Raw genomic sequence first — 14,804 nt, 5'->3', positions numbered from 1 at the left:
GTCGATTCCACCTACATCGGCGTCTACCACGTCAACATATTGCGAGAATTTGGTTTCCACCTTAGGGTTTCCGTCAAATTTTTGACGACACCATCCAAAATGGACCAAATGTGACCCGTTTTTATTTGTGAGGGACCGAATAATTCAAAAGATAATGTTTTGGACCAAAATCAAAAGATCGCAATATGTTAAGGACCAAAATGAGCCTTTAGTCTTATTGAAACCAACCAAAACTTACTTCGATTTTTATTTTTCACAGCCTAGCTAACTACTGTCGGATCAAATGTTCACTGAAATTATTATGTATCCACTATCCACTATACTGGGATGATAATGCACATTTTATTAACACTAAAATAAATTATAAATATACTCTCTCTCTCCGTTCTACGTTAGTAAATGTGTTTTATTTTCTGTATTCGTTTTAAAAAAATAATAATAAATAATTAAAGTGAAGTAAAAGTAAAATAAAAAAGAGAATTATATAGAGAAATATCTTTCTGTATTCGTTTTTAAAAAATAATAATAAATAATTAAAGTGAAGAAAAAGTAAAATAAGAAAGAGAATTATATGGAGAAGTATAGAAACTTGTACTACTATTCAAACTTGTAAGAATTAATACATTTATAGTATTTATTAAGTAAGAGACTATGAGTCACATGTGATGGTGATATTTATAAATAACAGCCTTAATATATTGTATATTATTCGGATTAGTATTGAGCACAAGCCAATCATTTTCCTCCGGATTAGCGTTAATCACAAGCCAGTCATTTTTCATCTTTTACCGCTGAAATTTTTATACCTCTAAGCAGTTTTGAGGAGTCATGAACTCATAAAATAAAGTTATTATATTACCCACTATCATAGTTGCATACTACAAAAGCGCCACGCAACCACAAGCGAGATTAAATATTTAAAACTCAAGGATTTATGTGCTCCATTTTCCATACAGATGAGCAAGGATTGGACAGTTTAATTTATTATACTAGTACAATACATTTATGTGGCAACCTGGTTGTGCAAAAATATTAATCAGTTTCCACTATCAATAGTACTATATACTATGTTGGTGAGGCTTCACATGTATAAAGGTGGCTACAAGTCTTGGCACAATGAATCTTATATAAAATTGCCAAAGAATCTTGACGTCATCTATTAAAATATACTCTCACAAATACTACTTGCAAAAATATCGTCATCCGTGCAGTCATCACTCGAATTTTAAATTGTGGAGGGGCTTAATTAAGCATCTTTTCTAATTTAATTGTTTAGATTATATGTTAGAACTATTTTATGCCGAGGACATAATTTAATTAACTGTTTTTAGTTTTTCATCTATACTAGGTTACACACACACATATACATTGCTGCTCTCTGACTAATTAAATTGTAGTTTTCAATAGCTTATGATAGAAAATCGATCTGATACAGACTACGAAATGAAGTGATAAACCTATACATTTGTTACATAGATTAACTATCGAAATAATTACACAATATTTACCGAACTTGCAATTATAACACGAATATTCACTTAATTTTCCTTTCACTGTTATATTTTTTTCTTGTTCCTTCGACAAGCATTTCGTGTTAATACTTGTGAGTATATACTCCCTCTGTCCCGGACTACTCGCACATTTCCTTTTCGGCACGGAGATTAAGGAATGAGTGTATAGCAAAGTCAACAATTGTGGCTGTAGGTGATAATTTTTACTAAAAATGGAAAGAGTGCAAATAACTTGGGACGCCCAGAAAGGAAATAAGTGCAAGTAGTCCGGGACGGAGGGAGTATTATAGTAGTAATTTATATAAATGTTATCCATTTTTAATTAATTTTTCGTGATAGATATTAATTATACATATGCATTTAGTATAGATTCATAGTCATTAATAGGATTAGAAATATGATTTAATTAATCGTTTATACGATTGGAATACTTCATTTAATGATATGAAATCGGAGGGAGTATGTTACAAACTCTATTGATGTTCTACATCGGCCGTGTAACACGATATATGTGAGTTTATAAACTAAATGTGTTATCTCGCTTGACGAGCTAATATTTTAGAATAATTTCTCATGTTTAATATATAAGGTGCTTTCGTAGAAATACCAACTAACTTGAGGCTAAGAAGTAAGGAGCTAGACATTGTATATAATCTATACCATTCTTCTTACATAAACTATTATTGCCCTCCATTCATTAAATATCCATCACCGCCAAGTTTATTAATTAAATGTAAATTTATTTTCAATCTCAAAATTTGTCTCACCATTCCACCACAACAATGATGTTAAATGTAAATTTCCTTTTCATTCCAAAAATGTGCCTCATATCATTACACTTCAACAACAATGTTTTTGCTATTGTGATCGGAAAATCTATTTTTCCATGATCTTCAAGGGCTCGTCACAAGTTAGGCAGATGAGCATAGTATCTCCAGAGATGTTACATTTCATTGTATATATTAATGGGAACGAATAGAACGATACTCCATAATCCAACACTCATGATCTAGCTAGCAAACGAGTCACGTTCTCATATTTGGTTTCGCCTAAGGTCTTGTCGTTCTGATCTCTTTTCTTTTTCATCAATGCCTCACACTTGCCTTTGTGATGTCACTTTAGTGTTGTACCTTTTTTATCCTAGACTTTGATCTAATCCGATTTTGTTTTCCCTTCAGACTAACCCTTTGTTTTGTGTTCACTGCCGGCCTTAGAATGTGTGAAACTACTCACTATTCATTAGATCCCTCATTACATTGAAACTAAGCTTAGTCATCACGCATAAAGCGGTAATGTTACTTTTTCTGGCCCAACTTTATGGCATAGAAAATAGCATAATTAAGGCATGTATCAAACTCAATTTTAGTTGGCCTATGTTGCCTAGTGATCCATTTGAACTCATTTGCACTTGTGTACTGATGAAGCGGCGAATTTCTGATGTTAGTGAATGCAGGAAGATGCAGATCACGACACAGAGATTTTTACGTGGTTCGATTTACTGAGGTAAATCTACGTCCACGGGAAGAAATGAGGGCAGAGTTGTATTGCTTGATCTGTTTTCTTACAGCTTATAATACAGACTTGCTATTTTGTATTTTATCTCTAGGGATCGAGAGAATGTAACCCTATCTATCTGATCTAGGTTCTATTTATACAAAGGACCAAGATCGTGGCATGCAGCTATTTACTAGGTAGTGGATGTCGTGGAGATCGTGGCGATCTTGCATGGGTCCACTATCCTGCATGAGTTAATGACTGCTTGACACCACTAAATAGATCGTGGGTGTAGTGGAGGTCGTGGAGGTTCTGCATGAGTCCACTATCTCCCAGTTCGGTCGAATACTGAGACCGAACTGCTGAATTATTGCCGAGCAGCTTTTGCCGATCTGAGAGTAGAGCTTGATGCCGACCTGAGAGCAGAGTTTGATTGGTTGGCTTTTACCGAGCTGTAGGCTGAGGCCGAACTCTTTGGTTGTGCCGAACTGAACTCTTTAGTCATGCCGAACTGATACTCTTTCTTGGGCTTTACTGCTGTTGGGCTTGTTTAGTACGTACTCCATCACTACCCCCCCCGGAAAGCGAAGTGAATCACTTCGGCATTCTGGATAAAGGTATGGGGTAAGTTGATGTTTGTCCTCGGTCTGATGAAGTGAACTCTTCTTTGACCGAACTTGGTTTGCGTCCTAATTTGGCGAGGTTTATCGCTCGGATCGAACTTTCCGTTGTCCTAATTTGGGGATCGGACTTTCCCTTGTCCTAATTCGGCGAGTTTTATCGCGTGGATCGGACTTTCCCTTGTCCTAATTCAGGCAAGTTTTATCGCGAGAATCGGACTTTCGTTGCAGTTCGTTTCAGACGAAGTGCTTGATTTTTAAGCCGAATTGTGGTCTTGTATCCTCTTTAGAAGCTTTGACTTCACAATCGTTGGCTTATTGCAGCTCGTTTCAGACGAACTGCTTGTTTAAGCTGAATTGTGGTCTTGTGTCTTCTGTAGAAGCTTTGACTCACAATCGTTGGCTTGTTGCAGCTCGTTTCAGACGAACTGCTTGTTTAAGCTGAATTGTGGTCTTGTATCTTCTGTAGAAGCTTTGACTCACAATCGTTGGCTTGTATATGTTCTAAAAAGGGGATCAGCCTTCGAAGAACAAGATACCTCAGTAACATTTGTAAGAGACGACACTCACAGAGACAGACAAAAACGCATATAGACAAAACGCACAGAGACAAATAAAGACCAAAAAAAATAAAAAAAAAAATAAAGCACATTGACTGAACAAGACTCAAGACTGACTGACCGGACTGTCTCTTACAAATGGAACTTTTTGAGGTTGGAAATGTGCCATGCTCGGGGTACCTGTTCTCCTGACATGTGAGCCAATTTGTAAGACCCTTTGCCGAGGACTTCTGACACCCGATACGGACCTTCCCATGTGGGTTCGAGCTTGCCCAGCTTTTCTGCTCGGCTTACTTCGTTGTTTCTCAAGACGAGATCTCCCACTTGAAATTGTAGCTTCTTCACCCTTTGGTTGTAATACCGGGCTACTTGCTCCTTGTACTTGGCTGCTTTTATGCATGCCAATTCTCTTCTTTCTTCGGCAAGATCTAGCTCGGCTCTCAGTCCGTCGTCATTCATTTCTGAGGAGAAATTTAGAGTTCGGGGACTGGGTACGCCGATCTCCACCGGAATCACGGCTTCAGTGCCGTACACAAGACTGTACGGAGTTTCACCGTTGGAGGTTGTGGGTGTAGTTCGGTAGGACCATAGGACTTGAGGGAGATTTTCTACCCATTGTCCTTTGGCTTGTTCTAACCGAGCTTTTAACCCTTTTACCAGGATACGATTTGTTACCTCCGTTTGTCCGTTTGCTTGTGGATGAGAGACCGAAGTGAACCGCTGTTGAATATTCAGCTCTGGGCACCAATTCTTGAACGTCTTGTCGGTGAACTGAGTCCCGTTATCCGAGATGAGGATGTGGGGTATGCCAAATCGGCACACTATGTTCTTCCAGACGAAATCCAATGCCTTCGAGCTCGTTATCGTAGCTAATGGTTCAGCTTCCACCCACTTCGTAAAGTAGTCCACGGCAACGATTAGGAATTTCATTTGCCGAGGAGCTTGAGGAAGTGGTCCCACTATGTCTATGCCCCATCGCATGAAAGGCCAAGGGCTTTGCATAGTGAATAGATCGGTCTGCGGCATCCTCGGGATATTTGCATGGATTTGGCACTTCGGGCATGTCTTGACGAGCTGCACTGCTTCTTGTACCAAGGTTGGCCAATAATATCCCCATCTTAGAACTTTTTTAGCTAAAGCTCTAGCTCCGATGTGGCTGCCGCACGATCCTTCATGAACTTCTCTGAGGATGTAGTCCGTCTCTTCTGGTCCTACGCACCGCAATAACGGCTGGAGGTAAGACTTTCTAAAGAGGACTCCTTCATGAAGTTCGTACCGAAGTGCTCGGCATGTGATCTTCCGAGCTTCTCTCTTATCCTCGGGCAATTGTCCTTGATCCAGATACTGCAAGATCGGCGTCATCCAGTTCGGCGAGCTGGATACTGAATGTACCTCGGCTTCATCAATGCTTCGATGCATTAATTCTTCCGCCTTTGAGCTCGGATCTGAGGCCAACTTACTTAAGGTATCTGCTCGGCTATTTTCCGCTCTGGGAACGCGGATTATCCGAAAATAGGAGAAACTTCGGCTGAGGTTTTGCGCTTTGTCCAAATACTTCTTCATTCTCTCGTCACGGGCTTCACTTGTACCCAACATGTGATTTACTATGACTTGTGAATCACAATGGACTTTGAGAGATTTGACGAGCAGACTTTGCGCTAACTGGAGTCCGGCCAGGAGGGCTTCGTACTCGGCCTCATTATTAGTAGTGGGGAATAGGAACCGAAGTGAGTAGGTTACCTCGTGTCCGTCGGGAGCGACGAGTAAAATACCAGCTCCACTTCCCATCTTGTTTGAAGCTCCATCTACGAATCCGCTCCAGCAGTCTGGCGGCTCTTCTTCGGATTCCAAGGGCTGTGCTAGTTCGGCATTGGCAGAATTTTTCTGTTCGGCAATGACAGGGATTGCTTGATCGAACTTGGCCTCTGCAAGAAAATCTGCCAAGGCTTGTCCCTTGATGGCTTTTCGAGGTAGGTACTCGATTGAGTGTTCTCCCAGCTCTATGGCCCATTTGGCGATTCTGCCTGATGCTTCTGGCTTGGTCAAAACTTGCCGAAGAGGCAGATCGGTTAAGACGCATATCTTGTGAGCATAGAAGTACGGCCGCAGTCTCCTTGCTGCATTTACTAGCGCCAGAGCAATTTTTTCCAGAGGTTGATACCTTGTTTCTGGACCTCTTAATGCTCGGCTTGTAAAGTAGATGGGAAACTGCTTTAGGCCTTCTTCTCGTACAAGCACCGCGCTGATGGTTTGATCTGAAGCTGCTAAGTATAAGAATATTACTTCGGCTTCGGTTGGAGCAGAGAGAATAGGAAGCTCGGCTAGATAACTTTTGAGCTCGTCAAAGGCCTTTTTCTGTTCGGCTCCCCACTCGAACTTTGGTGCCTTTTTCAACACCTTGAAGAACGGCAGTTGCTTTTCGGCTGCTTGGGAAAGGAATCGATTCAGTGCGGCTAGACATCCGGTTAGCCTTTGCACGTCATGTATGGACTTCGGCATTGCCATGTTCTGAACGACTTGAACTTTTGAGGGGTTTGCCTTGAGTCCGTCCTTTGAAACCCAACAACCCAGAAACTTTCCCGAATCTACCAAAAAGGTACACTTTTGGGGATTAAGTTTGAGGTTGGCTTTCTTGAGCACGTTGAGAGTGGACTTGAGGTTGTGCTCGTACTCCGAAGTGCTTTTGCTTTTGACGACGATATCGTCAACATACACTTCGACCTCCTTTCCGATCAGGTGCCGAAAAAGCTTGTCTACCATCCTTTGATAAGTGGCTCCGGCATTCTTTAAACCGAATGGCATCTTTTTATAAGCGAAAATGCCGAAATCGGTAATGAAAGCTGTTTTCGGAGCGTCACTCTCATCCATCAATACTTGGTGATATCCTTTGTATAAATCAAGAAAACAGAAAATTTCGAAGCCGATCAAAGCTTCTACTTTTTTATCTATATTCGGAAGGGGATAGCAATCTTTAGGACAGTGCTTGTTTAGATCGGTAAAATCTATGCACATCCGCCATCCTCCTTCTTTTTTCTTGATCATCACAGGATTGGCCACCCAGGAAGGATATTTCACCTCGAATAGTACATCCGCTTTTAGTAATTGGCGGACTTCGTCATGGATGACTTGGCTTCTTTCTGCCGCAAAGAGTCTTTGCTTCTGTTTTATCGGCCGGACCGAAGGATCAATATTTAACCGATGAGTGATTACCTCGGGGGGCACTCCGGTCATGTCCAACGGAGACCATGCAAAGACGTCTTTATACTCCTTGAGGAGCTGGATGGTTTTTTCCCGGAGTAGAGGCGTTCCTGCGAAGCCTATCTTGACCGCTCTGGATGGATCATCTTCGTATAACTGAACGGTCATTGAGTTCGGCTCTGAAGTGACTTCGGTCATCTTGCTTGCCTCTGACTCCGGTTGCTGTGATTGCTATGCTTGATGGTGCCGAACTGATTGCTCGGCGCTTTTAAGCGCAACCTGCAGACATTCTTTTGCTCTCTTTTGATCACCTCGGATGACCGCTATCCCACCTTTAGTGGGGATCTTGATGGTGAGGTGATAAGTAGAGCAAACGGCCCGAACTGTGTTGAGCCAGTCTCTCCCCAGGATGATGTTGTACGGGGACCGAGCTTTCACCACAAAGAACTCGATCATCGTATTGGAGCTTGTAGGCGCTTTTCCCACCGTGATCGGAAGGCTGATAATACCTTCAGGGCGGGTGTCCTCCTGGGCGAAACTTTTCAGAGGAAGTGGAGCCGGACTGAGCCGAGCTGGATCCACTTCCATTTTATCGAAACATTCTTTAAAAAGAATGCTGACTGACGCTCCTGTATCCACAAATACTCTGTGGATCAGTTTGTTTGCCACTCCGGCTTGGATGACAATGGCGTCTTGGTGAGGAGAGATGGCTGGGACGGGATCGGCATCTGAAAATGTAATCACTTCGTCTTTCTTCAGCCTTTTATGTGTTGGCTCCTCTTGATTGGAACCTCTGCGTTCTGCTTTTAGGGACGACTTAGTCTTCCCGGCAGGGAGAGCATCAATAGTCAGGATTACTCCATCATATTGCGGCTCGTCGTCGTCTTCGGGATCCTCATGCCTTTTCGGATCCTGAGGATTGCAGTTCGCACCTCTCTGCCTTTTGTTCTTTTTCGGCTGCTTGCTTTGGTATTTTTTTAACGTTCCTGTTTTCACAAGAACATCAATACCTGCAGCCAAATCTCGGCACTCCTCGGTATCGTGACCGTGGGTTTGATGGAAAGAGCAATATTGATCCTGAGGTCGCCGCGCGGCTGATTTCGTCATCCGCTTTGGTCTTTCGAACATATCGGAATGTAGTTCGAAAATTTCCGCTCTTGACTTGTTCAGCGGTACGAACTGAGCGGGCGGCTTCTCGGGATTGAGACGGGGTCCCAATCTGTCTTGCACCGGAGCCCTTTGAATTCTTTCAAATGGAGTCCGGCGAGGATGCCCCTGATCGCTATGACCGGGCTTCCTTCTATCTCCTCGGGACGATGAGCTGTCTAACGACCGTTTGCGACGGTCTGCCTCATCGGCCCGGGAGTACTGGTCCGCAATGTCCCACATCTCTTGAGCTGTTTGCGGACTGCATTCCACGAGCTTTCTGTAGAGAGCTCCGGGCTGGATTCCATTTTGGAATGCCGAAATGACAAGTAGATCGTTGAGATCATCTACTTGTAGGCATTCCTTGTGGAATCTCGTCAGGAAGTCGCTGATCTTTTCGTCGCGACCTTGACGTATAGAAAGCAGCTGAGCCGAAGTAATTCGGGCTTCCGCTTTCTGAAAGAACCTCCTGTGGAAAGCATCCATTAGATCTCGGTAGGATCTAATGCTGCCTTGAGGAAGGCTGTCGAACCACCTTCTGGCGTTCCCGATGAGCAGCTCGGGGAACAGCTTGCACATGTGGACCTCGTTGAGACCCTGGTTCGCCATGTTATATTGATAGCGTCCCAAGAAATCATGAGGATCCACGAGTCCGTCATAGGTTATCGACGGAGTTCGGTAGTTCCGCGGCAAAGGAGTTCGGGTGATATCGTCCGAGAACGGAGTCTTTAATGCTCCGTACATGGCGAACCCGACATCTCTTCGGTACGGAGGAGATGGAGTTCTCCTGTGGTTCCGGTACCGAGGAGGAACAGGAACATGTCGGGGTTGAGGATTCTTTCTCCTGGAAGACACGTCACTACTGCGGTAGTGACTTTCATGCCTAGATGAGGAGGGAGAATCCGCCGTTGTCTTCTCCGGCTGTTGGCTCTTCTGCAGGAAGGTTAAGAACTCCTCCTGCTTCTCGGCCAAGAACAGCTTGACAGCTTCATTTAAATCGGGCTGCTGGGAAGACTCGGTGCGATGACTCCTGGAGGGGCTTGTTCCTTCTTCGTGAGAACTGGAGGTAGATGTCTCCCGAGGCCGTTTTTCAGACCTGCGAGCTGGACTAGCTTCCTCACGGTTATCACGAACGGTATTACGGGTAGTGTGTGATCTGGTATGCATTTTTTTTTTGGGGTGGAAAAAGGGTCAAAAATTCGCTTTATCACAAATTTGGTTCTCTGTTTCCCACAGACGGCGCCAGTGATGAAGCGGCGAATTTCTGATGTTAGTGAATGCAGGAAGATGCAGATCACGACACAGAGATTTTTACGTGGTTCGATTTACTGAGGTAAATCTACGTCCACGGGAAGAAATGAGGGCAGAGTTGTATTGCTTGATCTGTTTTCTTACAGCTTATAATACAGACTTGCTATTTTGTATTTTATCTCTAGGGATCGAGAGAATGTAACCCTATCTATCTGATCTAGGTTCTATTTATACAAAGGACCAAGATCGTGGCATGCAGCTATTTACTAGGTAGTGGATGTCGTGGAGATCGTGGCGATCTTGCATGGGTCCACTATCCTGCATGAGTTAATGACTGCTTGACACCACTAAATAGATCGTGGGTGTAGTGGAGGTCGTGGAGGTTCTGCATGAGTCCACTATCTCCCAGTTCGGTCGAATACTGAGACCGAACTGCTGAATTATTGCCGAGCAGCTTTTGCCGATCTGAGAGTAGAGCTTGATGCCGACCTGAGAGCAGAGTTTGATTGGTTGGCTTTTACCGAGCTGTAGGCTGAGGCCGAACTCTTTGGTTGTGCCGAACTGAACTCTTTAGTCATGCCGAACTGATACTCTTTCTTGGGCTTTACTGCTGTTGGGCTTGTTTAGTACGTACTCCATCATGTACCCTCAAAGATCTTTAGGTTGAAAATTGCCTAAGTAGATTGACGTTCGATATTGATGGCTTCGTACATCTGTTCCATAGTCACTGACTTGGCTTCATTCGTGTGATTTGTCACGTTTTTTTTACATCAATAAGTATATTGCACTCATCGCCTTTTCGTATGGTAGCTCCTAAAGATTGGTAAACATATTCATCGTAGTCACGTATTGGTAATCCTCGATATGCATATTTCAGAAGCTAAATCCCTATCCTTCAAACTTGTCAATTGAATGTTTTCTATAGCCAATTGTTGTGATTGCTCCCTACGAACCTAGAACTCTTGATATTAGTTGAAAAATAGCACACTCAACCAGGAAACACAATAAGGAAATTAACGTGTCGTCTCTAGTCACTCACTACAAGAATGTATCTTAAGCATAAAAATTTCACTAAATAATCTCTTATAAGAATATGAAATTCTCTACTATTATAATGACATTGACTATTTATAATTAAACAGGGAAAATTCTAATAAGCGAAATCCTAATTTGACTAGAACTATCCAAATCTGTGAACTCTAATTTTAATTACTCTACGCCACAACAATTAGCAATGATTAGAGGTTAAACTAAAGTGGTTACTTTTGCGAGTGAGAATGTGATTAGAGGTTTTTTAATATTGTTTAATTAGTAACCCTTCGCGGCTACCTGTGAACGCTCTTCTAAAATCAAATCCAAAAGCCACCTGTCTAGATTAAAATTGCAACATGATGTCTTGGTTTTTTTATTCTTCTTTTTTTTATTTGTCTAATTTCTTATTTGATTACAATACACTTACTTATTGATGTGTGCGTGAGTGTGAATCCGCCATGCAAGGACAAATAAAGTTTTATGTAATTGGAGTGGATAAATGATCAGCGTGGTTTTATTAAATAAAATAACTTTTCGAATCATAAATTGACTTGATCCATAACATATAAATAAATTCATTTTCAATAAATAGTACTACTTAGCCATGGCTCGGACTGTCTTGAAGAGTCATTATAAATTAAACTTATAATTTTAATTAGTTTGATGAGGCCCACAATTCCTGAAAACCAATCACAAATGGTCAAATTTGCATTAATATCTGTCATTAGTTTGTATTTTGCTAATGATTATATTATAAATAATATCAAAGGTCTGTGGCGACTTGCTCAGGCGAAAGAATATTAGTTAAGCATTAATTTAGCTAATCTTTACTTGAATAATGTTAGTGGGACCACATGTGGTTGTGACATATCTTAATTAGGGTCCTCGCATAGTGAATCTTGATGTCTATTAGTTAATAAAATAAAAATTTATACTACTAAACTAGAATCTAACATTTAATAATGAAAGATGCCCTAGATAGATCACTTTCTAGTGCAAAATCGTCATCCGTGTAGTCATCAGACTGATTAATCAAATGAGAAAATTTCGAGAAAACTTCTTTATATGATGATCCCTTTAACCGAACACAGAATTTAATAATTCTTTATACATTAAACAATTTTTGACTGGTTAAGGAAGTTAAATACAAACTGCCGACAAAATTTAATCCTTTCATAGGCTAATATTATACTTAAAATCGTAGTCAAATGACAATTAAAATTAGATTCAATGTTATAGTCATTAATTATATATGCGACGAACAAGCGATGCTCATATGCCTTTTTTTTTGTAATTGACTAATAATATGGTTTTTCTTGCTTGATTTATTTTATCACATAGCAAATTGTCAACTCTCTTCAATTAGTAAAATTTTCATTTTAGATACATTTTCTCGCCTCTCTTTTCATTAATGGTAAAATAGGAAAACCCACTGGCTAATTCTTGTTAGGAAACATCCCTTCTAGAAAATAAGAAGGTTAATCAAGATCCTTTTTTATATACGGACTAGAATGTAGTACTAACATTTGACAAGAATGAAAATCTAGGGAATCAAAAAGCAGCTTGCATGAATGGCATCTGTCGATAACAAACTGCTAAACCTGCTAACTGAAATTCACCTTTTTTCTACCAAATGCGCGTAGACATTTTTGTACTTATCTAGCTAACCAATCTCAACTTAGCGTTATCCCCGCACTTATTTTTATTCAATTAATTAATTAATTAACTAACTACTACTAATTGAACACTTACAACCTCCACTTTGTTCCACTCGGAAACATCAATAGATAACAATGCCTTTCGAATATAATAATAAGCCAATGAAATTGGAGAGTAATTTATCACATTACAAGTTGCCATCATGTTTATATTCAAAACATCAATTATTTCATAATCAAATATACACTAAAACTCCCCAATTCTTGCTAGAAAAACTACCTCATTTCAATGAGATAATTCATGCATTTTACTACTACAATTCTTCTAAAATCTACATTCTTTGTGTTTCCCAAAAAAAACTAGTCCTCCAAAACTGGGGTTTTTTCTACTAAGTTCCTCTTCAATTTACTTTCCACATCAGTTTTCACCGTCGGAAATCTCAATGACTGCACCCATCACTAAATTCGGGCCTCCCAAGGTCAACTCCAGCCCGATCTCCTCTGACTCCGGTTTAACATCACCCCGGTTCACCAGAGCCGGCTCGACCGTTTCGACCGAGTACGAATCGTGGCTCCGCGCTCTCTTCACTTCGAAACCCTTCCGATCCTCGTCCCATCCCGTGATCGTGAACTTCGTCTCGCCTCGGCTCTCCGCGTCCGCCCCGGCCCGCTTCGACCTGCTCCGGATCCGGCCGCGGCGAGCGTCCTTGGAGAGGTGGCGGATGTCGCAGCTATGCAGCTCGTCTGAGGCGGCGAGCGGCTTGCCGTGTAGGACAGCCTCGACCGCCGCCTGGCACCGCGGCCAGTCGCCGGAGCACATCAGGCCGACCGAGCCGTGGACCGGGTTGATGATCCGGCCGCAGGCCTCGTACAAGAGTGACCTGAAAATATCTGATCACGGAATTCCAAAAATCAGGCTACTAGTAGTAGAAATTAGTTGAAAATGATGAAAATAGAATATGGAATATTGATACCTGGACGGAGGTGGGAGGGGCCGGATTTGATGAGGTTGATGAGGCCGGCGCGGCCGTAGAATTTGGCGAGGAAGAGAGTGGCGTTGGCTTGAGATTCAGGTGATTCGATCCAATCGAGGCAGGGTCTGAGGGTGCAGTTATCGACGCAGCCTTTGCGGAGGACTCTGCAGCCATTGCAGCTCATTCTTATAAAAGGATTTTTTAGAGAGGGTTATAGAGATGCGGAGAGGAGGGTATATATATATTTGCAGGGGTTGGGTTGGGTTGGGTTGGGTTGGGTTGGGTTGATGATGTCGTGTCGACCAAGCAGGTTTGTATTATTGTTAAGGGCATTCGGACGAAAAGTAGCACACTTTTATTAGGACTATTATTTTAATACAAAACTACAAATGGCTGCTTAATTTATTGCACAAAAGAGGCTGCTCTGTGCTTTTATGCAAACTCTTTACTAAAAAAAATAATTTACCGTGTTGTAGTTTCGTATTTCAGTTTGGATTTTGTCATACGTACTAGCTATGTTAAACTTTTAAATATAAGTTGCAACATTGATGATGACGTTATATGTACATGGATAATAGCGGAGCATTTATTTATATGGTGTGAGCGTCAGAGCCACAGTACCAAATGGATGATTTTCAGTGGTAAATACTGGATGGCTTCCAAAGAAAAATACAACATAATATGTAAAGAAACATAGGATTCTAAACTCCCAATCATTTTATATATGGATAGAATTTCGATAAAAAAAATTTCAACACTGTCTTACATATACATACAGTAATAATTTGGGAGTACTACTATAATTTAATATTATAACAAAAGCAATGATGGATTCCTATCCAGTACATCCGTCTATCATTATAAGGACATATTTAATCCGGTACAAGTTTTAAGAAATGAAATAAAAAATATGTGAAAAAAAGGTTAGTGAAAGTTAGGTCCTACTTTAATATACGAAATATTAATTTTATAATAAAATATGAGTGACATAAAGTTAGTGGAATGTAAAGTCCATTACCAAAAATGATAAAGGGTAAATGAGACTTGTATTGGTAGACGGACGAAAATAGCAAAATAAATTACTATAATTAAGTAATTAACCTGAAAATGAATTACTATAAAATTCCATTAAACACCAATTCCGCCTCTCCAAATGTAGTCACAAATGAAGCACCGCCACATCCCGTTTTCCAGGAGCAATATTTTCCGGAAAATTATGAATTAAATTTTCTTTTTTCCCACAATATTTCTTTATCTCCTAAAAAGAGGCTGGTTTCGATATTTTCTGGTTTCTGCGCTGTTTATGGACGGCCTGTGGGCGCCCTTTGAGTTGGGCTAGTAGTTTTCATCTCCAACAAAT

At 41.2% G+C, this 14,804-nt stretch overlaps 1 protein-coding gene across 1 annotated transcript; it reads right to left on the bottom strand.

Annotated features, from left to right (window-relative positions):
- Nucleotides 1-12,573: 12,573 nt before the first annotated feature.
- LOC121751201 (LOB domain-containing protein 40-like) lies at nucleotides 12,574-13,690 on the bottom strand. Its single transcript, XM_042145919.1, has 2 exons — nucleotides 13,445-13,690; nucleotides 12,574-13,361 (listed from the first exon to the last, which is right to left on the bottom strand). The coding sequence occupies exons 1-2, from the start codon at nucleotides 13,626-13,628 to the stop codon at nucleotides 12,889-12,891; spliced, it is 657 nt and encodes a 218-aa protein (XP_042001853.1). The 5' UTR covers nucleotides 13,629-13,690; the 3' UTR covers nucleotides 12,574-12,888.
- Between the last annotated feature and the right edge of the window lie 1,114 nt (nucleotides 13,691-14,804).

This window comes from Salvia splendens, chromosome 10, assembly GCF_004379255.2.
Source record: "Salvia splendens isolate huo1 chromosome 10, SspV2, whole genome shotgun sequence".
Classification (NCBI taxonomy): domain Eukaryota; kingdom Viridiplantae; phylum Streptophyta; class Magnoliopsida; order Lamiales; family Lamiaceae; genus Salvia; species Salvia splendens.
The sequence above is the reverse complement of the archived record's forward strand: the minus strand, read 5'-3'. Positions and strand labels throughout refer to the sequence as shown.